This window comes from Musca autumnalis, unplaced genomic scaffold (assembly GCF_047663935.1).
Source record: "Musca autumnalis isolate F117 unplaced genomic scaffold, ASM4766393v1 scaffold_4, whole genome shotgun sequence".
Lineage (NCBI taxonomy): Eukaryota > Metazoa > Arthropoda > Insecta > Diptera > Muscidae > Musca > Musca autumnalis.
The window spans coordinates 20366068-20392375 of NW_027411977.1; the positions used below are offsets into that span (position 1 = coordinate 20366068).

At 32.0% G+C, this 26308-nt stretch overlaps 2 protein-coding genes across 5 annotated transcripts in view; one reads left to right on the top strand and one right to left on the bottom strand.

Moving 5' to 3' along the window:
• Tsp66E (Tetraspanin 66E) overlaps nt 1-26308 on the top strand; it is a 193696-nt gene that overhangs the window by 42045 nt on the left and 125343 nt on the right. The window lies entirely within an intron of this gene.
• Nucleotides 694-25294, bottom strand: LOC141403413 (uncharacterized). The gene is made up of 2 exons (XM_073985781.1): nt 22145-25294; nt 694-1049 (listed from the first exon to the last, which is right to left on the bottom strand). Exon 1 carries the CDS (start codon nt 25035-25037, stop codon nt 23391-23393), a length of 1647 nt encoding a protein of 548 aa, XP_073841882.1. The 5' UTR covers nt 25038-25294; the 3' UTR covers nt 694-1049; nt 22145-23390.

Sequence of the window (26308 nt, forward strand, 5' to 3'; positions counted from 1 at the left end):
TATCTTAAAAACGGTAAAACCTACGAAAATATCATAAAGGCCAATCTTGTGGATTGGCAAGCAAAATCGTGAAAACCTTAAGAACCCCTAAAAATGTGAACTTAAATCGCGATTTATTTTAAAATCCCTCCGGCAATTTTTTTTTGTTTCTTGATATTTCTCATCTATGAGCATTGTAGCTTCAGAATCAGCAAAAACTTCCGAGGTGTAAGCACCTTCCATTTAAATTTGTTAAGGCACAACGTGGTATATTTTTAAATATTTACTGCGGTAGTGCTCTTTGAGGGGTTAATGTGGCCATTGTATGCAGTCTTGGCTGAACAAAATTTCAAATTGAGTCTACTTTCAGTTGAGAGCAAAAATAAACAATTGCTTTTTGTTTATTATTATGTTTTGCTTCTTAATTATACGCTACTCGGATATAACGTAATAATCATTAAGGCTACTAGACAAGTAGCTTGTCGGTATCTATGACTATTGTCTACACATTGAATTGCAATTTCATATTTTGAATTTCTAAGCCATTTTTGATTTGTTAATAATTTGCTAATAAAGAAATATTAAATATTGCTTGTAAGTGTGTGAAAATATGTACACATAAAAATAAAGAAAATATTAGAATTACATTGCTTAATATCACATCGTAGCGATTTTCTTTTTTTTTTAATTTCTATGCAAAAGCATTTCTCTAAATTTGAACTTTGCTTTATTTACTTTGCAAAAAAAACATTAACTTAACCAAACTTTATCTACTTGTCTATCGAGTGGTGCTGCAATAGTTTGGGCGTTGTTTCCTTGCCTTAATGTTTTCAATATCTCTGATCTGCTTGCTGGTCGTCGGGTCGCAGTTTTTTCTTTGGCTCCAACCAAAGTCTATGAATTAAACAAGTTTTTTTAGCTATTCAGCTGGAGCACGTGTTCACATTTGCATATTTTGCATACATAACAGTGAACATTTGCCACAGCACCCAGTCGTCGTTCCAATAGCTGGGCTAATAACAGACAATTGTTAAATCACCGAACAATAAATCACAAAATTAGCAATATTTCTTTTTATATGAAAAAAAAAAAAAAAAAAATAAAGAAATCCAATAAATATTTGTCAACTGGCGACCAGCGAATAGAAAAAAATGAAAATTTATAAAACTAGAAATTGATTAAAAATATTTTTTTAAACAAAAAATAAGCAAATGAAATATACGCATATTGTTAATTTTTTCTTAATAGTCCGGCTTAATCCCATTTTTGTTGTTTTAATATTTTAAAACAACTAATTTATTAGTGCAAAAAATTTGGCATTGTTCGCCAAGGGGTAAGGCATGGAAGAGTAGTTTCGATCCTCGCCACAGGATCTCATCAGTTCCCTTGTTTCTTGTTTGTGGATATTCTCCACGGAAGTTATTTTTCAATAACTTCTTCAACAAAAAACTTTTTACACCCAAACATCAATCGCCAGCTCGAAGTATAAAGGTGAACAATGAAAAAACTTCAATGAGAAGTTTTAATATATTAAAACAACAACAATTGGATTAAGCCAGACTATTTTGAAAAAAAAAAAAAAACAAAATTGTATCAGCTATCCCAATAAAAAAAAACGCCACCAATGTTCTATGAAATATACATATTTATATTTAAAACGTGTTTTCTTATGGCGTTTATAATTGTTTCTTCTTCTTTTCAGGTAAATTAAATATTTTTTGTGACGTATTTCTAACAAGAACAATAGCTTAGAAAAAGTCAATCTAACCATTCAGGTGAGTTTACAGTTAAAACAAGTAAAAAAGTATCAGTCGGCTTTGCCGACAGAGATATACCCTCAGCCTGTGTGGATTGAAATACTTTTTTCCCAAAGAAAACATATGTGTTTAGGGGAGCTTTCAAAATGTAGGCCTATGCAGCGACAAAAGTATGGATGGGATTAAAGCTCAAAAATTTGCGAAAAAATATAATGTCGCTGTAAACAGGGCCACTAGGAAAACCTTCGGTAAAAATGTCCAAAGGATCCTCGAATAGACACTTAACCACACAAAAATGATGAACATTTGTGTGGGAGATAAAACAAGGATTGGGCAGATTGGGCCCAAATTTGACATTAACTAAGTCTCGACAGTATTTAGAGATCCAAAGTTTGGACTAAATCGGTTGCTGCATCTATGAGAAATCGCGAGTACCATTTTAGCGAATATTTTCGAACTTTTGTGGGGGAGGTACCGGAAGGAGTGGACCTGTAAGCGCCACCTTTGAATTTCATCTAATATTCGAAGAAATATTACAATATCCTAAGTATCGAGCTCTCCAGCCACTACAAATGTTGGCATAGGGATTTTTTACAACTTTCGGGCTCTTTTCTCAAGAAGTATGGACTTGCCCCTGAAAAAACTTTTACTGCCGTTATTGAGACAGCCAATGCAAGTTGTTTCAACAAAAATCAAAGAGATTCGAGAACAGGTCTTAAAGTGAATTTATCCAAAATTTTGTGTGGGAGGTACCCGAAGGGGTGGACAAATATAGTCCATATTCGAACATGATCTATATCTGGTAGATATTTTAGGATGTGTAAAGTATGGACCAAATCGTGTGCACAAATTTCCCGAACATTTTTGAACTTTTGTGGCGGAGGTACCTGAAGGAGTGAAACGATATGACTTATCTTCGAACTTAAACTAAGTTTTCACAAAATATTACAGAGACCAAATTGTGGACCGAATCGGCAGATCCTTTCGAGAGTTATATTGCGCTCCAACCATAGGGGTTTTTTGTACCTTTCCCGCTATTTTCTCAGGAAGTATGGACTTGCTCCTGATGAAATTTATACCGTTGTATGGGGACAGTGAATACAAGTTGCTACAATAAAAATCAAAGCGATTCGAGAGTGTGGGAGGTACCTTAAGGAGTGGACCGATTGAGTCCATATTGGAACCTTATCTAAGTCTGGTAGACATTTCACGATTTGCAAAGTATGGACCAAATCGGTTACTTCCTTCAAGAGTTATCGTGCGCACAAATTTTCCGAGCATTTTCGAACTTTTGTGGGGGAGGTGCCGGAAGGAGAGGACCGATATAACCCATCTTCGAACTTAAACTAAGTTTGGGCAAAATATTACGAAAGCCAAAATTTGAACCGAATCGGTTCATCCGTTCGAGAGTTATCGTGCGCTCCAGACAGACAGACAGACGGACATTGCTCAATCGACTCCAATTTGTCTAAAACACATTTGGTCCAAACATCCTTGGGGTCTAAACCCGTTATTTCGATGAGGCACATTTTGCCCGTATGAAAGTGTATGTACCCTCGTTAGCATAAATGGTGAGGGTATAAAAATAAATAAAGTTTATTTCATGTAGTTTCTTGTGAAAGAAGCATAAGTCCACTTATGGCAATTTTGAGTTATTGGCACGAAATGGCACAGGCGTAACCTTCTCATTTAAAAAATCTCCGTTTTAAATTTAATTAAAAAATCCACGGTTTAAGATGTGATAGTTGATCAAAAAAATCCACATTTTAAGCTGTGATAGTTATTGATAAAATTTCATTCAAAAATTCACGTTTTAAGCTGTGATAGTTGCTGATAAAATTTGATTACAAAATTCACGTTTTGAGGTGTAATAGTCGCTCAGAAAATTTGATTTAAAAATCCAGGTTTTGAACTGTGATATTTGCTGATAAATTTTCATTTAAAACCCTCGTTTTAAGCTGTGATATTTGCTGATAAAATTTTATTTAAAAATTCTCGTTGTGAGCTGTAATTGTTGGTCATAATATTTTATTAAAAAAAATCCAAATTTTAAGCTGTGATAGTTGCTGATTAAATTTCATTACAAAATCCACGTTTTGAGCTGTGATAGTTGGTCATAAAATTTCATTTAAAAATCCACGTTTTAAGCTGTGATAGTTGATCATAAAATTTCATTTAAAATCAACGTTTTGAGCTGTAATAGTTGGTCAGAAAATTTCATTTAAAAATCCACGATTTGAGCTGTGATAGCCGCTCAGAAAATTTTAATTTAACAAGTAAAAAAGTATCAGTCGGCTTTGCCGACAGAGATATACCCTCAGCCTGTGTATATTGAAACAATTTTTTCACAAAAAACGCATGTATTTAGGGAGTTTTAAAAATTTTGGGCGTTTGAACTGACAGAAATGTTGATTAGGAGTAAGATCAAAAGTTTTGCGGAGGAGATACTAAACAGAATGGATCTCAAGGCACTACATATGGTACCATAGGGGTTTTTTACAACTTCAGGGATGTTTGCTCAAGAAGTATGGACTTGCCCCTGAAACAACTTTTACCATCGCAATTGAGGCAGCGAATGCAAGTTGCTTCAACAAAAATCAAAGTGATTCGAAAGCAGGTCTTAAAGTGAACATGTATCTGAAATTTTGTGTGGGAGGTACCGGATGGAGTGGACAAATATAGTCCATATTTGAACCAGATCTATATCTGGTAGATATATTAGGATGTGTAAAGTATGGTCCAATTCGGCCACTCTCTTCAAGAGTTATCGTACGCACAATTTTTCCGAACATTTTTGAACTTTTGTGGGGGAGGTACCTGAAGGAGTGGACCGATATGGCTTATCTTCGAACTTAAACTATGTTTGGACAAAATATTACTAAGGCCAAACTTTGGACCGAATCGGCAGACCTGTTCGAGAGTTATTTTGCCCTCCAACCTCCTCACACGGTGTCATAGGGCGTTTTTTGCAACTTTCAGGCTATTTTCTCAGGAAGTATGGACTTGCCCCTGATGAAACTTATACCGTCGTATGGAGGGCAGTGAATACAAGTTGCTAAAGCAAAAATCAAAGCGATTCGAGAGATGGTCCTAAACTGAACTATTCCAAATTTTTGTGTGGGAGGTACCCGACGGAGTGGACCGATTGAGTCCATATTAAAACCTGATCTAAGTCTGGTACACGCTCCACGATGGGCAAAGTAGGGACCAATTCGATTACTCCCTTCAAGAGTTATCGTGCGCACAAATTTTCCGAACATTTTCGAACTTTTGTGGGGGAGATACCGGAAGGAGTGGGCCGATATAACCCATCTTCGAACTTAAACTAAGTTTGGATAAAATATTACGAAGGCCACGTTTTGGACCAAATCGGCTCATCCGTTCGAGAGCTATCGTGCGCACCAGCCAGACGGACGGACATTGCTAAATCGACTCCAAATTCCCTGAAACACATTTCGTCCAAACATCCTTGGGGTCTAAACCCGTTATTTCGATGAGGCACATTTTGCCCGTATGAAAGTGTATGTACCCTCGTTAGCATAAATGGTGAGGGTATAAAAATAAATAAAGTTTATTTCATGTAGTTTCTTGTGAGAGAAGCATAAGTCCACTTATGACAATTTTGAGTTATTGGCACGACATGGCACAGGCGTAACCTTCTCATTTAAAAAATCTCCGTTTTAAATTTAATTAAAAAATCCACGTTTTAAGATGTGATAGTTGATCAAAAAAATCCACATTTTAAGCTGTGATAGCTAATGATAAAATTTCATTCAAAAATCCACGTTTTAAATTAAAATTTGATTACAAAATTCACGTTTTGAGGTGTAATAGTCGCTCAGAAAATTTGATTTAAAAATCCAAGTTTTGAACTGTGATATTTGCTGATACATTTTCATTTAAAACCCTCGTTTTAAGCTGTGATATTTGCTGATAAAACTTTTTTTAAAAATTCTCGTTGTGAGCTGTAATTGTTGGTCATAAAATTTCATTAAAAAATCCAAATTTTAAGCTGTGATAGTTGCTGATTAAATTTCATTACAAAATCCACGTTTTGAGCGGTGATAGTTGCTAATAAAATTTCATTTAAAAATCCTCATTTAAGCTGTGATATTTGCTGATAAAATTTCATTTTGAAATTCTCGTTTTGAGCTGTGATCGTTGGTCATAAAATTTCATTAAAAAAATCCACGTTTTAAGCTGTGATTGTTGCTGTTAAAATTTCATTACAATATCCACGTTTTGAGCGGAGATAGTTGATCATAAAATTTCATTTAAAATCAACGTTTTGAGCTGTAATAGTTGGTCATAAAATTTGATTTAAAAATCCACGATTAGAGCTGTGACAGTTGCTCAGAAAATGTCATTTAAAAATCCACGATTTGAGCTGTGATAGCCGCTCAGAAAATTTTAATTTAAAAATCCAGGTTTTGAGCTGTTATAGTCGGTCATAAAATTTCATTTAAAAATCCAAAATTTGAGCTGTGGTAGCTGGTCACAACCTTTCATTTTAAAATCCACGATTTTAGCTGTAATAGTTGGTCATAAATTTTCATTTAAAAATCCACGTTTTGAGCTGTTGTAGTTGCTGATAAAATTTCATTTAAAATCCAACTTTGAAGCTGTGATAGTTGGTCATAAAATTTAATTTCAAAATCCACGTTTTAACTGTGATAATTGGTCACAAAATTTCATTTAAAAATCCACGTTTTGAGCTGTGATAGTTGGTCATAAAATTTCATTTAAAAATCCACGTTTTAAGCTGTGATAGTTGCTGATAAAATTTCGTTTAAAAATCCTCGTCTTGAGCTGAGATAAGTGGTCATAAAATTTCATTTAAGAATCCACGTTTTAAGCTGTGATAGTTGTTGATAAAATTTCATCGTTTTAAGCTGTGATAGTTGGTCATAAAATTGCATTTAAAAATCCACGTTTTAAGTTGTGATGTTTGCTGATAAAATTTCATTTAGAAATCCACGTTTTAAGCTGTGAAATTGACGATAAAATTTCATTTAAAAATTCACTTTTTAAGCTGTGATAGTTGCTGATAAAATTTCATTTAAAAATCCTCGTCTGGACCTGAGATAGGTGGCCATAAAATTTAATTTAAAAATGCACGTTTTGAGCTGTGATATTTGGTCATAAAATTTCATTTAAAAATGCACGTTTTGAGCTGTGATATTTGGTCATAAAATTTCATTTAAAAATCCACCTATGAAGCTGTGATAGTTACTGATAAAATTTCATTTAAAATCCACGTTTTAAGCTGTGATAGTTGCTGATAAAATTTCATTTAAAAATCCTCGTCTTGAACTGCGATAGGAGGTCATTAAATTTCATTTAAAAATCCACGTTTTAAGCTGTGATAGTTGGTCATAAAGTTTCGTTTAAAAATCCAAGTTTTAAACTGTGATAGTTGGTCATAAAATTGCATTTAAAAATCCACGTTTTAAGTTGTGATGTTTGCTGATAAAATTTCATTTAAAATCCACATTTTAAGCTGTGATAGTTGCTGATAAAATTTCATATAAAAATCCACGTTTTAAGCTGTGATAGTTGCTGATAAAATTTCATTTAAAAATCCTCGTCTGGACCTGAGATAGGTGGCCATAAAATTTAATTTAAAAATGCACGTTTTGAGCTGTGATATTTGGTCATAAAATTTCATTTACAAATCCTCGTCTTGAGCTGGGATAGGTGGTCATAAAATTTCGTTTAAAAATCCACCTTTGAAGCTGTGATAGTTACTGATAAAATTTTATTTAAAATCCACGTTTTAAGCTGTGATGATTGCTGATAAAATTTCATTTAAAATCCACCTTTGAAGCTGTGATATTTGCTGATAAAATTTCATTTAAAAATCCACGTTTTAAGCTGTGATGACTGCTGATAAAATTTCATTTAAAAATCCACGTTTTTATTTAAAAATCCTCGTTTTGAGCTGTAAAATTTCATTAAAAATCCAAAATTTAAGCTGTGATAGTTGCTGATTAAATTTCATTACAAAATCCACGTTTTGAGCGGTGATAGTTGCTCATAAAATTTCATTACAAAATCCACGTTTTGACCGGTGATAGTTGCTGATAAAATTTCACTACAAAATCCACGTTTTGAACTGTGATAGTATGTCATAAAATTTCATTTAAAAATTCCACGTTTCAAGCTGTGATAGTTGCTGATAGTTGCATTTAAAAATGCTCGATTCGAACTGTCATAGTCGCTCATAAAATATGATATAGAAATCCACGATTTGAACTGTGATAGTCGCTCAGAAAATTTCGTTTAAAAATCCATTTTTTGAGCTGTGAAAATCCCAATTTTAAATTTGTGATAATTGGCCATAAATTTGTATTAAAAATCCACCTTTAAGCTATGATAGTTGGTCATAAAATTGCATTTAAAAATCCACGTTTTGAGCTGTTATAGTCGCTCAGAAAATTTCATTTAAAAATCCACGATGTGAGCTGCAATATTTCCTCATAAAATTTGATATGAAAATCGACTATTTTATTTTAAAAATTAATTATTATTTCATATCAATGAGGGCATTCCGATTGTTTTCCTGGAATGTTTACTTCATTCTTTGAATCTGCACTTCTTCCATTCATCATAACAATAATTGACATACTATTATTGATTATTCAGTGTCTGCCGCATATGACTTTTAATAGGAGACAAAAGAAGAACATTGTTGACACCATATCCTTCTTTTAGGACAACAACGGATTTTAACACTCTTTTGTTTTCTCTCACAATATTTTACTATTTAACATATCACATGGCTGTTGTCACACGAAGCCATCATGTTGACATTTTAATAATGAACAATTCATGTATCTGTTTTGATGTTTGTTTTGAAGTGATGCTGCAAAGTTCTAAAATATCAACATTCGGTTCTTTGTGTCACACTTGAACAATGGGTACAAAAGAAATCGCAACTCAATATTGAAGATAATACACTTAAAATAAAAAGTTAATGGAAATGAGATGAAATGCTAAGTGAATTTAAATATAAAAAATAATTGTTTTATGAAAAGGAATTTGAAATAAATTATAAAAAAACAATTTTTAAGTTCGAGAGACAAGCCACAAAATATGATATTTTTATTGCAAAGTCCAATTTGTTTCTTTTTTATTACATATATATTTTTTTATTTTTGTACATAATTTTCTGATAGTGGGTACCCTTTATCTTATTGTAATTATGTTTCAGTGTACTGTTTTTGTATTTTCATCTTTTGTGACAAGGTTCTCACTCAGCAAAATCATAGCCCTCAGTGTGTCATCTCATCTCATATCTTGTCATATATCGCGGCATATCTCATGTCTTGTATTGTCACCACCAACCAACAGCAGCACCGATGACTGCAGTTAAATAAAATGTTCTAGTTTCACAGATTTGTAGCTGGCTGGCCGGCCCCCGCTTCCATCATTATGCTCGTTGCTGTTGAGCCACACATTTTGTGGGTCATTATCGTTTTAATGCATTACGGCTGTTTTATTCATTTTTGTTTTGTTCTTGGCTATGACAATTGCTTGACACCAAAAACAAATTCATATTTTTACACCGAATGCTGGATTTTTCTTTTGTTACAGAAAAAAGGGGAAGAATTTTATTACTTTGTCCTACATACATACATATGCTTACAAATGGATATTTATGAAAAGTTTTTATTTTTCCATTATAATTGTGGGAACAACAAATGGATTGACATATTTAGGAAATCTTAAAAAGAATCTTCAAAAAATGTCTTCTGGGATTTTTATGGCAAAGATGGGATCATAAAATTGCACTTACAAATCCACGTGTTGAGCTGTGATAGTTGGTCATAAAATTTCATTTAAAAATCCATGTTTTAAGCTGTGACACTTGGACATATATTTCCATTAAAAATCCACGTTTTAGAGTTGTGATGATTGCTGATAAAATTCAATTTAAAAATCTACGTTTTAAGCTGTGATAGTTGGTCATAAAATTTCATTTAAAAATCCACGTTTTGAGCTGGGATAGGTGGTCATAAAATTTCATTTAAAAATCCACCTTTGAAGCTGTGATAGTTACTGATAAAATTTCATTTAAAATCCACGTTTTAAGCTGTGATAGTTGCTGGTAAAATTTCATTTAAAAATCCACCTTTGAAGCTGTGATAGTTACTGATAAAATTTCATTTAAAATCCACGTTTTAAGCTGTGATAGTTGCTGGTAAAATTTCATTTAAAAATCCACCTTTGAAGCTGTGATAGTTACTGATAAAATTTCATTTAAAATCCACGTTTTAAGCTGTGATAGTTGCTGGTAAAATTTCATTTAAAATCCACCTTTGAAGCTGTGAGAGTTGCTGATAAAATTTCATTTAAAGTCCACGTTTTAAGCTGTGATGATTGCTGATAAAATTTCATTTAAAATCCACCTTTGAAGCTGTGAGAGTTGCTGATAAAATTTCATTTAAAATCCGCCTTTGAAGCTGTGATAGTTGCTGATAAAATTTCATTTAAAATCCACGTTTTAAGCTGTGATGATTGCTGATAAAATTTCATTTAAAATGCACCTTTGAAGCTGTGATAGTTGTTGATAAAATTTCATTTAAAAATCCTCGTCTTGAGCTGGGATAGGTGGTCATAAAATTTCATTAAAAATCAACCTTTGAAGCTGTGAGAGTTGCTGATAAAATTTCATTTAAAATCCACGTTTAAAGCTGTGATAGTTGCTGGTAAAATTTCATTTAAAATCCACCTTTGAAGCTGTGATAGCTGCTGATAAAACTTCATTTAAAAATCCTCGTCTTGAGCTGGGATAAATGGTCATAAAATTTCATTTAAAAATCCACCTTTGAAGCTGTGATAGCTGCTGATAAAACTTCATTTAAAAATCCTCGTCTTGAGCTGGGATAAATGGTCATAAAATTTCATTTAAAAATCCACCTTTGAAGCTGTGATAGTTGCTGATAAAATTTCATTTAAAAATCCTCGTCTTGAGCTGAGATAGGTGGTCATAAAATTTCATTTAAAAATCCACGTTTTAAGCTGTGACAGTTGGTCAAAAAATTTAATTTAAAAATCCACGTTTTAAGCTGTGGTAGTTGGTCATAAAATTTCATTTAAAAATCCACGTTTTAAGCTGTGATAGTTGTTGATAAAATTTCATTTAAAAATCCACGTTTTAAGCTGTGATAGTTGTTGATAAAATTTCATTTAAAAATCCACGTTTTAAGCTGTGATAGTTGTTGATAAAATTTCATTTAAAAATCCACGTTTTAAGCTGTGATAGTTGTTGATAAAATTTCATTTAAAAATCCACGTTTTAAGCTGTGATAGTTGTTGATAAAATTTCATTTAAAAATCCACGTTTTAAGCTGTGATAGTTGTTGATAAAATTTCATTTAAAAATCCACGTTTTAAGCTGTGATAGTTGTTGATAAAATTTCATTTAAAAATCCACGTTTTAAGCTGTGATAGTTGTTGATAAAATTTCATTTAAAAATCCACGTTTTAAGCTGTGATAGTTGTTGATAAAATTTCATTTAAAAATCCACGTTTTAAGCTGTGATAGTTGTTGATAAAATTTCATTTAAAAATCCACGTTTTAATCTGTGATAGTTGTTGATAAAATTTCATTTAAAAATCCACGTTTTAAGCTGTGATAGTTGTTGATAAAATTTCATTTAAAAATCCACGTTTTAAGCTGTGATAGTTGTTGATAAAATTTCATTTAAAAATCCACGTTTTAAGCTGTGATAGTTGTTGATAAAATTTCATTTAAAAATCCACGTTTTAAGCTGTGATAGTTGTTGATAAAATTTCATTTAAAAATCCACGTTTTAAGCTGTGATAGTTGTTGATAAAATTTAATTTAAAAATCCACGTTTTAAGCTGTGATAGTTGTTGATAAAATTTAATTTAAAAATCCACGTTTTAAGCTGTGATAGTTGTTGATAAAATTTAATTTAAAAATCCACGTTTTAAGCTGTGGTAGTTGGTCATAAAATTTCATTTAAAAATCCACGTTTTAAGCTGTGATAGTTGTTGATAAAATTTCATTTAAAAATCCACGTTTTAAGCTGTGATAGTTGTTGATAAAATTTCATTTAAAAATCCACGTTTTAAGCTGTGATAGTTGTTGATAAAATTTCATTTAAAAATCCACGTTTTAAGCTGTGATAGTTGTTGATAAAATTTCATTTAAAAATCCACGTTTTAAGCTGTGATAGTTGTTGATAAAATTTCATTTAAAAATCCACGTTTTAAGCTGTGATAGTTGTTGATAAAATTTAATTTAAAAATCCACGTTTTAAGCTGTGGTAGTTGGTCATAAAATTTCATTTAAAAATCCACGTTTTAAGCTGTGATAGTTGTTGATAAAATTTCATTTAAAAATCCACGTTTTAAGCTGTGATAGTTGTTGATAAAATTTCATTTAAAAATCCACGTTTTAAGCTGTGATAGTTGTTGATAAAATTTCATTTAAAAATCCACGTTTTAAGCTGTGATAGTTGTTGATAAAATTTCATTTAAAAATCCACGTTTTAAGCTGTGATAGTTGTTGATAAAATTTCATTTAAAAATCCACGTTTTAAGCTGTGATAGTTGTTGATAAAATTTCATTTAAAAATCCACGTTTTAAGCTGTGATAGTTGTTGATAAAATTTCATTTAAAAATCCACGTTTTAAGCTGTGATGACTGCTGATAAAATTTCATTTAAAAATCCACGTTTTAAGCTGTGATGACTGCTGATAAAATTTCATTTAAAAATCCACGTTTTAAACTGTGATATTTGCTGATAAAATTTCATTTAAAAATCCACGTTTTAAGCTGTGATGACTGCTGATAAAATTTCATTTAAAAATCCACGTTTTAAGCTGTGATGACTGCTGATAAAATTTCATTTAAAAATCCACGTTTTAAGCTGTGATGACTGCTGATAAAATTTCATTTAAAAATCCATGTTTTAAGCTTTGATGACTGCTGATAAAATTTCATTTAAAAATCCACGTTTTAAGCTGTGATGACTGCTGATAAAATTTCATTTAAAAATCCGCGTTTTAAGCTGTGATGACTGCTGATAAAATTTCATTTAAAAATCCATGTTTTAAGCTTTGATGACTGCTGATAAAATTTCATTAAAAAATCCACGTTTTAAGCAGTGATAGCTGCTGATAAAATTTTATTAAAAAATCCACGTTTTAAGCTGTGATGACTGCTGATAAAATTTCATTTAAAAATCCACGTTTTAAGCTGTGATGACTGCTGATAAAATTTCATTAAAAAATCCACGTTTTGAGCTGTGATGATTGTGGATAAAATTTCATTAAAAAATCCACGTTTTGAGCTGTGATGATTGTGGATAAAATTTCATTAAAAAATCCACGTTTTAAGCTGTGATGACTGCTGATAAATTTTCATTTAAAAATCCGCGTTTTAAGCTGTGATGACTGCTGATAAAATTTCATTTAAAAATCCACGCTTTAAGCTGTGATGATTGCTGATAAAATTTCATTTAAAAATCCACGTTTTAAGCTGTGATAGTTGCTGATAAAATATCATTAAAAAATCCACGTTTTAAGCTGTGATAGTTGCTGATAAAATTTCAATAAAAAATCCACGTTTTGAGCTGTGATGATTGTGGATAAAATTTCATTAAAAAATCCACGTTTTAAGCTGTGATGACTGCTGATAAATTTTCGTTTAAAAATCCACGTTTTAAGCTGTGATGACTGCTGATAAAATTTCATTTAAAAATCCACGCTTTAAGCTGTGATGATTGCTGATAAAATTTCATTTAAAAATCCACGTTTTAAGCTGTGATAGTTGCTGATAAAATTTCATTAAAAAATCCACGTTTTAGGTTGTGATAGTTGCTGATAAAATTTCATTAAAAAATCCAATTTTTAAGCTGTGATAGTTGCTGATAAAATTTCATTAAAAATCCACGTTTTGAGCTGTGATGATTGTGGATAAAATTTTATTTAAAAATCCACGTTTTAAGCTGCGATGACTGCTGATAAAATTTCATTTAAAAATCCACGTTTTAAGCTGTGATAGTTGCTGATAAAATTTCATTAAAAAATCCAATTTTTAAGCTGTGATAGTTGCTGATAAAATTTCATTAAAAATCCACGTTTTGAGCTGTGATGATTGTGGATAAAATTTTATTTAAAAATCCACGTTTTAAGCTGCGATGACTGCTGATAAAATTTCATTTAAAAATCCACGTTTTAAGCTGTGATAGTTGCTGATAAAATTTCATTTAAAAATCCACGTTTTAAGCTGGGATGACTGCTGATAAAATTTCATTTAAAAATTCCACGTTTCAAGCTGTGATAGTTGCATTTAGAAATGCACGATTCGAACTGTAATAGTCGCTCATAAAATATGATTTAAAAATCCACGATTTGAGATGTGATAGTCGCCCAGAAAATTTTATTTAAAAATCTACGTTTTGAGCTGTGATAGTCGCTCAGAAAATGTAATTTCACTCAGAAAATCCAAATTTTTAATTTGTGATAATTGGTGATAAAGTTGCATTTTAAGCTGTGATAGTTGGTCGTAAAATTGCATTTAAAAATCCACTATTTGAGCTGGGATAGTCGCTCAGAAAACTTCATTTAAAAATCCACGTTTTGAGCTGCGACAGTTTGTCATAAAATTTGATATCAAAATCGAATATTTTATTTTAAAAATTAATTATTTCATTTTAATGAGGGCATTCCGATTGTTTTCCTGGATTGTTTAGTTCATTCTTCGAATCTGCACTTTTTCCACTCATCCTGATAATAATTGACATACTATTATTGATTATTCAGTGTCTGCTGCATATGGCTTTTAATAGAAGACAGAAGAATAACATTATTGACACCATATCCTTCTTTTGGGACAACAACGGATTTTTACACTCTTTTGTTTTCTCTCACAATATTTTACTATTTAACATATCACATGGCTGCTGTCACACAAAGCCATCATGTTGACATTTTAATAATGAACAATTCATGTATCTGTTTTGATGTTTGTTTTGAAGTGATGCTGCAAAGTTCGAAAGTATCATCATTCGGATCTTTGTGTCACACTTGAACAATGGGCACAAAAGAAATCTCAACTGAATATTGAAGATAATACACTTAAAATAAAAAGTTCATGGAAATGAGATGAAATGTTAAGTGAATTTAAACATAAAAAGTTAATTGTTTTATAAAAAGGAATTTGAAATAAAATATAAAAAACCAATTTTGGAGTTCGAGTGACAAGCCACAAAATATGATATTTTTTTTTTGCAAAGTCCAATTTGTTTTTTTTATTATATATTTTTTTTATTTTTGTACATCATTTTCTGATAGTGCTTACTCTTTATCTTAATGTAATCATGTTTCAGTGTTCTGTTTTTGTAGTTTCATCTTTTGTGACAAGGTTCTCACTCAGCAACATCATAGCCCTCAGTGTGTCATCTCATATCTTGTCATATATCGCGGCATATCTCATGTCTTGTATTGTCACCACCAACAAACAGCAGCACCGATGACTGCAGTTAAATAAAATGTTCTAGTTTCACAGATTTGTAGCTGGCTGGCCGGCCCCCGCTTCCATCATTATGCTCGTTGCTGTTGAGCCACACATTTTGTGGGTCATTATCGTTTTAATGCATTACGGCTGTTTTATTCATTTTTGTTTTGTTCTTGGCTATGACAATTGCTTAACACCAAAAACAAATTCATATTTTTACACCGAATGCTGGCTTTTTTTATTACAGAAAAAAGGGGAAGAATATTATTACTTTGTCCCACATACATACATATGCTTACAAATGGATATTTATGAAAAGTTTTTATTTTTCCATTATAATTGTGGGAAGAACAAATGGAATGACACATTAAGGAAATATTAAAAAGAATCTTCAAAAAATGTCTTCTTGATTTTTTATGATAAGAATTGGGTCGTAAAATTGCACTTACAAATCCACGTTTTAAGCTGTGATTTTTGGTCATAAAACTTCATTTAAAAGTCCACGTTTCAAGCTGTGATACTTGGACATACATTTCCATTAAAAATCCACTTTTGAGCTGTGATATTTGGTCATAAATTTGCATTTAAAATGCACGTTTTAAGCTGTAATAGTTGTTCATAAAATTTCATTTAAAAATCCACGTTTTGAGCTGTGATAGTTGGTCATAGAATTTCATTTAAAAATCCACGTTTTGAGCTATGATAGTTGGTCATAAGATTTCATTTAAAAATCCTCGTTTTAAGCTGTGATAGTTGGTGATAAAATTTCATTTAAAAATCCACGTTTTAAGCTGTGATAGTTGGTGATAAAATTTCATTTAAAAATCCACGTTTTAAGATGTGATAGTTGGTCATAAAATTTCATTTAAAAATCCTCGTTTTAAGCTGTGATAGTTGGTGATAAAATTTCATTTAAAAATCCACGTTTTAAGCTGTGATAGTTGCTGATAAAATTTCATTTAAAAATCCACGTTTTGAGCTGTGATAGTTGGTCATAAAATTTCATTTAAAAATCCACGTTTTAAGATGTGATAGTTGGTCATAAAATTTCATTTAAAAATCCACGTTTTAAGCTGTGGTAGTTGGTCATAAAATTTCATTTAAAAAGTCCACGTTTTAAGCTGTGATAGTTGGTCATAAAATTTCATTTAAAAATCCACTTTTTAAGCTGTGATAGTTGCTGATAAAATTTCATTTAAAAATCCACGTTTTGAGCTGTGATAGTTGGCGATAAAATTTCATTTAAAAATCCACGTTTTGGGATGTGGTAGTTGGTGATAAAATTTCATTTAAAAATCCACGTTTTAAGCTCTGATAGTTGGTGATAAAATTTCATTTTAAAATCCACGTTTTGAGCTGTGATAGTTGGTCATAAAATTGAGTTTAAAAATCCACGTTTTGAGCTGTGATAGTTGGTCATAAAATTGAGTTTAAAAATCCACGTTTTGAGCTGTGATAGTTGGTCATAAAATTGAGTTTAAAAATCCACGTTTTAAGCTGTGATAGTTGGTGATAAAATTTCATTTAAAAATCCACGTTTTAAGCTGTGATAGTTGGTGATAAAATTTCATTTAAAAATCCACGTTTTAAGCTCTGATAGTTGGTGATAAAATTTCATTTTAAAATCCACGTTTTGAGCTGTGATAGTTGGTCATAAAATTGAGTTTAAAAATCCACGTTTTGAGCTGTGATAGTTGGTCATAAAATTGAGTTTACAAATCCACGTTTTGAGCTGTGATAGTTGGTCATAAAATTGAGTTTAAAAATCCACGTTTTAAGCTGTGATAGTTGCTGATAAAATTTCATTTAAAAATCCACGTTTTAAGCTGTGATAGTTGGTCATAAAATTTCATTTAAAAATTACGTTTTAATCTGTGATAGTTGGTCATAAAATTTCATTTAAAAATTACGTTTTAATCTGTGATAGTTGGTCATAAAGTTTCATTTAAAAATCCACGTTTTGAGCTGTGATAGTTGGTCATAAAATTTCATTAAAAAATCCACGTTTTAAGCTGTGATGACTGCTGATAAAATTTCATTTAAAAATCCACGTTTTAAGCTGTGATGACTGCTGATAAAATTTCATTTAAAAATCCACGTTTTAAGCTGTGATAGTTGGTCATAAAATTTCATTTAAAAATCCACGTTTTAAGCTGTGATAGTTGGTCATAAAATTTCATTTAAAAATCCACGTTTTGAGCTGTGATAGTTGGTCATAAAATTTCATTTAAAAATCCACGTTTTAAGCTGTGATAGTTGGTCATAAAATTTCATTTAAAAATCCACGTTTTAAGCTGTGATAGTTGGTCATAAAATTTCATTTAAAAATCCACGTTTTGAGCTGTGATAGTTGGTCATAAAATTTCATTTAAAAATCCACGTTTTAAGCTGTGATAGTTGGTCATAAAATTTCATTTAAAAATCCACGTTTTAAGCTGTGATAGTTGGTCATAAAATTTCATTTAAAAATCCACGTTTTAAGCTGTGATAGTTGGTCATAAAATTTCATTTAAAAATCCACGTTTTAAGCTGTGATAGTTGGTCATAAAATTTCATTTAAAAATCCACGTTTTAAGCTGTGATAGTTGGTCATAAAATTTCATTTGAAAATCCACGTTTTGAGCTGTGATAGTTGGTCATAAAATTTCATTTAAAAATCCACGTTTTGAGCTGTGATAGTTGGTCATAAAATTTCATTTGAAAATCCACGTTTTGAGCTGTGATAGTTGGTCATAAAATTTAATTTAAAAATCCACGTTTTGAGCTGTGATAGTTGCTGATAAAATTTAATTTAAAAATCCCCGTTTTGAGCTGTGATAGTTGCTGATAAAATTTCATTTAAAATCCAAGTTTCAAGCTGTGATAGTTGGTCGCAAAAATTTATCTAAAAATCCAAGTTTTAAGCTGTGATAGTTGCTGATAAAATTTCATTTATAATCCAGGTTTTAAGCTGTGATCGTTGCTAATAATATTTCATTTAAAAGTCCAAGTTTTAAACAGTGAATGTTAAATGATAAAATTTATATTGAAAAATCCACGCCTTGAGCTGTCAGAGTCCATCGTTAAACTTAATTTAAAATTCCCTATTCTTGTTCTGACAGTACAGAAGCCTATTTAGACTTGTACATATTTTCGCAAAACCATCATCACATCAACAATTTATATTCCTCCAAAAATTCAACATTGACAATCTCCTAACAAAAAGATTTTTTTGCAGCTTCAAATTTTGTCTTAATTATTGCAATTGTGTGTGTGTTTTTTTATGATGTTTAAAGGCAAACATCAATTTCAAAATTGATTAATTTATATGTGTTTTTATGGTATTTAAATAAGTCTGACATAGGTCAAAACCCGAAAAAAAAGTATACCCAACGGTTACGCATGTATGTATATTGGGGTGGGGTAAAAGGAGGTTAACTGTTGAAATTTGTTTTTATAGCTCACAACGTGTTTTCTCAAATGATTATTTAATAAAAAGCAAAAGCAGATGACAAAAATATCTTCAAGGTCACATGTGTGTTGGATCTTTTGTTGTTGTTGTTATTAATAAAATAATTTATACAAAGCAAATAGTCTAACATTGTTGTATTTCTTTTATTTATTTAATCTCTGCATTGCTATCTTCTGGGTGGGGTAAGAGATACATTTCATTTAAGTTAAGAAATTATAACAAGATTTTAAATTAGTTTTTGTTTTAACTTTTATAACATAAATCGGCATAATATTTGATATGTATTATGAGAACTTTGACTAAGTATATAGCGTGCATAATTTTTTTCGCATACAAAGCATTCGAGAGATAATTTTAAATCTTCTAACTTTCAGTCGCTCAGAAATAAGGTCATCTTTGCTAATATGATTTTGCATATATAGGCCCCAGCTATGATAAATTATATAACATAACTAAGGTACACAAACAATTGAAATGCAACGAATATTACAAAAAAAAAAAAAAACAAATTATATGGCTCTCATATCCAGCTCGATGCTCCCAATATTGATTACTTTTTCCACATAACATTTAATTATTATTTATTGTGTCACGGAACTCTGACTAAATTACAGTTACACATGATTTGAGGTTCGTCTCGCCTGCCCAAGTGACTACTCCACCTGTCCAAAGGTAAATTGTGTCCAGAGCAGCTCTGCTTCATTTATTTTGTAATTGTGTAAACCAATCATGTGGATTAAATGAATTATGACGACGACGACGATGAGTATTACAAAGTCAAATGACCGTGTCCCGCGTTGTCATCATCATCAACAACGTAGTGCACATAAGGTAAATACAAATACAACAAAAACAATTTTAAATTGAATGCCTAACTGCATATAACAATACAAAACTGCTATGTACAAAATCAAGCTGTCATAATAACTATTTATTTAATAATATTACACAACAACAACAACAAAAACAAACTTCAAATGCAAAAAACACATTGTAACAAAATTTGCATTTCTATGTGAGATAAGAAAATAAAACCTGCGATAACTTGCTTATCTATAGGTAAGGTTGGGTTAAGCAAATATAGATACATACAAATTTTGGATATGTTAGAGGAAAACATATTTTTGAAATACCCATTTGGATTTGTAAATGAAATTTTATCAGCAACTAGCAAAGCTTAAAACGTGGATTTTTGAATGAAATTTTATCAGCAACTATCACAGCTCAAAACGTGGATTTTTAACTGAAATTTTAGCAGCAACCAGCACAGCTCCAAACGTGGATTTTTAAATGAAATTTTATCAGTAACTATCACAGCTCAAAACTTGGATTTTTAATGGAAATTTTATCAGTAACTATCACAGCTCAAAACGTGGATTTTAAATGGAAACTTTATCAGTAACTATTACAGCTCAAAACGTGGATTTTTAATGGAAATTTTATCAGCAACGATCACAGCTCCAAGCTTGGTTTTTAAAATGACATTTTATCAGTAACTATCACAGCTCAAAACGTGGACTTTTAAATGAAATTTTATCGGCAAATATCACAGCTAAAAGCGTGGACTTTTAAATGGAATTTTATCAGCAACTATCACAGTTCAAAAGTGCATTTTTATATGAAATTTTATGGCCAACTATCACAGTTTAAAACATGGATGTTTAAATGAACGTTTACCGCAACTATCACAGCTCAAAACGTTGATTTTTAAAATAAATTTTATCGGCAACTATCGCAGGTCAAAACGTGGATTTTTAAACGAAATTTTAGCAGCAACTATCCCAGCTCAAAACGTGGACTTTTAAATGAAATTTTAGCAGCAACTATCCCAGCTCAAAACGTGGATTTTTAAACGAAATTTTAGCAGCAACTATCACAGATCAAAACGTGGATTGTTTTAATGAAATTTTATGACCAACTATCACAGCTTAAAAGGTGGATTTTTAAATGAAATTTTAGCAGCAACTATCCCAGCTCAAAACGTGGATTTTTAAATAAAATTTTACAGCAACTATCACAGCTCAAAACGTGGATTTTTAAATGAAATTTTATCAGCAACTATCACAGATCAAAACGTGGATTGTTTTAATGAAATTTTATGACCAACTATCACAGCTTAAAAGGTGGATTTTTAAATGAAATTTTAGCAGCAACTATCACAGATCAAAACGTGGATTTTTAAATAAAATTTTACAGCAACTATCACAGCTCAAAACGTGGATTTTTAAATGAAATTTTATCAGCAACTATCACAGATCAAAACGTGGATTGTTTTAATGAAATTTTATGACCAACTATCACAGCTTAAAAGGTGGATTTTTAAATGAAATTTTAGCAGCAACTATCCCAGCTCAAAACGTGGATTTTTAAATAAAATTTTACAGCAACTATCACAGCTCAAAACGTGGATTTTTAAATGAAATTTTATCAGCAACTATCACAGATCAAAACGTGGATTGTTTTAATGAAATTTTATGACCAACTATCACAGCTTAAAAGGTGGATTTTTAAATGAAATTTTAGCAGCAACTATCACAGATCAAAACGTGGATTTTTAAATAAAATTTTACAGCAACTATCACAGCTCAAAACGTGGATTTTTAAATGAAATTTTATCAGCAACTATCACAGATCAAAACGTGGATTGTTTTAATGAAATTTTATGACCAACTATCACAGCTTAAAAGGTGGATTTTTAAATGAAATTTTATCAGCAACTATCATAGCCCAAATCTTAAATGTAATCACCTATTACAGCTCAAAACATGGATTTTTAAACGAAATTTTATTACGTGGATTTTTAAATGAAATTTTATCAGCAACTATGACAGTCCAAAACGTTGATTTTTAAATGAAAATTTATCACAAACTATTGCTGCTTAAAACGTGGATTTTAAATGAAATTTCATCAGCAACTATCAAGCTAAAAACGTGGACTTTTGAACGAAATTTTATTAGCACTTATCACACCTCAAAACGAGGACTTTTAAATGAAAATTTAACATCAACTATCACAGTTCCAAACTTGGATTTTTAAATGAAATTTTATCAGCAACTATCACAGCTCAAAATGTGAATTTTTAAATGAAATTTTGTCAGCAACTATCACAGCTCAGAACTTGGACTTTTAAATGGAATTTTATCAGCAACTATCACAGCTCAAAAGCGATTTTTATATGAAATTTTATTTCCAACTATCACAGCTAAAAACATGGATTTTTAAATGAACGTTTATCAGAAACTATCACAGCTTAAAACGTGAATTTCTAAATGAAATTTTTCAGCAACTATCAAAGCTTTAAACGTGGATTTTTAAATGAAATTTTATCAGCAACTATCACAGCTTAAAACGTGGATTGTTTTAATGAAATTTAATAACTAAACTAACTAAAACTAAATTAATTTGACTTAAATTTAAATTAAATTAAAATTACTTAAAAGTTTAAATAAAAATTAACTTACTTACTTAGCTGTCCCATTACAGAACATTTGTTTAGTGCTTCGCTTTTTGGAATACCGGGCATTGTCATCTCTTCATCCACTTGTTTGCGCCATCTCTTCTTTGGCCTGCCAATTCTGCGTACACCGCCATGTGGCTCGAATTTATACACCTTTTTAGCGTGTTCATCATCGCTCATTCTTATTATATGGCCTAGCCAACGCAATCGCTGCATCTCGATATGTTTAACTATATTGATGTCGTTGTATAGCAGATACAGCTCGTGGTTCATACGACGTCGATATTCACCGTCAACGCAGATTGGTCCGTAGATCTTTCGAAGAATTTTTCTCTCAAACATGCCAAGCACTGCCTTATCTGCTTGCGCATTTACCCAGGCTTCGGAACCATACATCAGTACGGGTAGTATCAGTGTTTTGTAAAGCGTTATTTTTGTTGACGAGTTGTGGCTTTGTCTTTGAAGTGCTTACTTAAATCAAAGTAGCATCTGTTGACCAATACAATTATTCTTTTTATTTTACAACTGATGTCGTTTGTTGTGTTTGTGCCGAGGTAGACGAAGTCTTTTACTACCTCAAAATTGTGGGAATCCACTTCAACAGTTGGTCCGATCTCAATGGACGCATTGCGCGTCGACACCATCAATTTGGTCTTCTCGCCGTTTACCGCCAGACCCACTTTAGCAGATTCTCCTTCGACCTTCATAAAGGTATCGGTTACTTCTTATACTGATCGTTCGATGATGTCTATATTATCAGCACACGCAAGTAGCATGTGGCTATTGGTGTAGATTGTGCCACTTCTTTTGACGTTTGCCTCTCGTATAACCTTTTCTATCAGGATGTTGAAAAGATCACACGATCTCCTTGCCTGAAACCTCTTTTGGTACAAAACTCTTCGGAGAGGTTTTTTCCTATTTTAACTGAAGATCTTGTGTCAGTTAGAGTCATTTTACAAAGCCGAATGAGCTTTGCGTGGATACCAAATTCAGATATGGCTTGAAATACCTTTGAACGTAGCGGGTTGTCGAAGGCTGCTTTATAATCGACAAAAAGGTGGTAGGTGTCGATCTGCATATCTTGGCTCTTCTCCAGGATTTGCCGCAGGGTAAATATCTGGTCAATGGTAGACTTGCCAGGTCTAAAGCCGCATTGGTATGGTTCAATTATTTCGTTGACCATGGGCTTTAGTCGTTCGCACAATATCCGTGACACTATCTTGTAGGCGATAGGGAGAAGACTTATGCCCCTATAGTTGGAGCATAAAGTCGGGTACGCGTTCTTCCTGCCAGATGGAGCTAACTAGCTGATGCATACAACTTATCAGCGTGTCGCTCCCGGTTTTAAATAGCTCAGCTGGTAGGCCATCATCTCCTGCTGCCTTATTATTCTTCAGCCGATTTATTGCTGTTTTTACCTCATCTTGGCCGGGTGGTATACATTCAATACCATCTTCTGGGATTGGATCTGTGGTATCTTCGTCAAATTCGCTACTATTGAACATCAACAGTTTGGAAAAATGCTCTTTCCATATCCTTAGCACACTATCTGTATCAGTTACCAGATTACCTTGCTGGTCTCTACAGGAGGATGTGCCTGTACCAAAGCCATCTGTTTGATGTTTCACTCTTTGGTAGAATTTTCGGACTTCATTCTGGCTCCTGTACACCTCGATTTTTTCACACTCCCGCTTTTCCATTTCTCTCTTTTTCTTGTGGAAAACACGTTTCTCTTCTCTCCTTTTCTCCCGATATCTCTCTCGTGTGCTACGCGTTGCTACTGATTGTAAAGTAGCTCTATATGCCGCATTTTTATCTTCGGTAGCAGCACGACACTCCTGGTCATACCATGAATTCCTTTGTGGAGGTCTCTGGAATCCAAGTATGGATTTTGCGGCTGTTTGCATGGAGTGGGCAATATTTTGCCATTGTGTTGTTATGTTATCGGGACAAGGAGTGCTCTCATTAAGCAATCGGGCTAGTTGAGTGGAATATGCTGTGGCTATCTGTTGTGTTTGCAGCCTATCGATGTCCAACTTCCGCGTTGTGTCTGTTCGTACTTTGTTTGCTACGTTTAAGCGGGTGCGTACCTTTGCTGCAACAAGGTAGTGGTCCGAATCAATGTTTGCGCCTCTGAACGATCGTACATCCAACACGCTCGATGAATGTCTTCCATCTATCACAACATGATCAATTTGATTTCTCGTTTTCTGATCTGGAGACAGCCAGGTGCCCTTATGAATATCGAGATGATTAAATCTGGTACTGCTAACTACCATGTTTTTTGCAGCTACAAAGTCTATCAGCCTCATACCAATATCAGATGTTTCACCGTGGAGACTGAATTTCCCGACTGTTGGGCCAAAGATATTCTCCTTTCCAATTTTGGCATTAAAATCGCCTAGAATGATTTTAATGTCATGGGCAGGGCAACGGTCATATGTTTCTTCTAAGCGCTCGTAAAATATATCTTTGGTCTGTTCGTCCTTTTCTTCAGTGGGAGCATGAGCGCAAATAAAGCTGATGTTGAAGAATTTTGCTTTTATTCGGATTGTAGCAAGTCTTTCATTTACTGGTGTAAAGCTGGAGACCAGGTTTTTTAACCTCCGACCAACTACAAATCCGCAACCAAGCTTATGCTTTGTGGCATGGCAGCTATAATACAGTGCGACACCTTTAGGTGTTGTTGTGACGCCTTTCCTAATCCATCGTATTTTCTGTATGGAGGCAATGTCGGCTTTGTACTTTTCAAGTACATCTACCAATGCGAAAAATGCACCTTCTCTATAAAGAGTGCGAACATTCCAGGTGCAGATTCGCAGATCATGGTCCTTAAAACGTTTGCGGGGTTCGTCAACTTTAGAGGGGTTTGTTTTTCTTTTCTTTCGTTTTTTCATAGTAGGTTGTTTTTTTTTTCTAGGGGAGGGTTACTAACCCGACGCCCAAACCCAAGTTTTTAACGTTCTTATGGGTGAACGCGCGGCACATGTTAGCTCACTACCTTTAACGGGTGTTAAAGGCAGTTCCCCAGGTGACACCACGGGGAGGTCAGTGTCCACTTGAGATGAAAGAGGGACCAAGATAAATCCTGGGCTTTGCCATGTTAAAACCGGTCAGGACCGTTCCTTGGTATCTTCCATCCCCTACGTCACCCATAATTATTGATTTGAAAGCAAAATTTAATTTTTCGTGAATGATATTTTCAAAGATTTTGGAAATTACTGTAATTTTGGATATCGGACGGTACGATAAAACATTGTCTTTGGAACCCTTTTTGAAAATAGGATTAATGTTAGTGAATTTCCATTTATCGGCAAATACGCCTTCACAAAGAGATTTGTTGAACAGTATTTGAAGCGGTAAAGAAATTGAAGAGGCACAGGATTTCAAAACATTTGCACATATACCATCAGCATCCACGTTAACGGAATTTTTAACGTTATGGATACCACGAAGAATATCACTCTCAGATAATGTTATTCTGGTTAAGTTGACATCAAATGAATTATGAGACAATTGAAAATTTGAAAATTGACTTTTAAATGAAATTTTGTTAGCACTTGTCACATCTCATAACAAGGACTTTTAAATGAAATTTTATCAGTAATTATCACAGCTTAAAACCTGGATTTCTAAATGAAATTTTATCAGCACTTTCACAGCTTAAAACGTGGATTGTTTAATTAAATTTTATGACCAAGTATCACAGCTTAAAACGTGGACTTTTTAATGAAATTTAACCCACTTAACGCCATGTTTTGTGGCGTTTAAACGACCAGCGGCTTTATATGGGTTAATAACTAAACATGATTAAATTAATTTGACTTAAATTTAAATTAAATTAATATTACTTACAGTTTAAATAAAAATTAAACTAAAATTAAATTATTACTAAAATTTATATTGATTGAAAATTAATACTAAATTCAATTAAAATTAAACTCAATTAAGAAATAAATTTAAATTATAATTAAACAAAATTAAATTGAAATTAAATTTAAATTAAACGAAAATTAGATTAAAATAAAAATAAATTAATATTAAATTAATTTAATTTAAAATTAGAATAGAATTAAACTAAAAATTAAGTAAAACTAAGTTAAAATTTAATTTAAATTGAACTAAAATTAAACTAAAATCAAATTAAATTATCACTAAATCACAATTA

Excerpts from the sequence above, each read along its gene's own strand:
- LOC141403413 (XM_073985781.1), bottom strand. The coding sequence starts at position 25,037 with ATGAAAAAACGAAAGAAAAGAAAAACAAACCCCTCTAAAGTTGACGAA.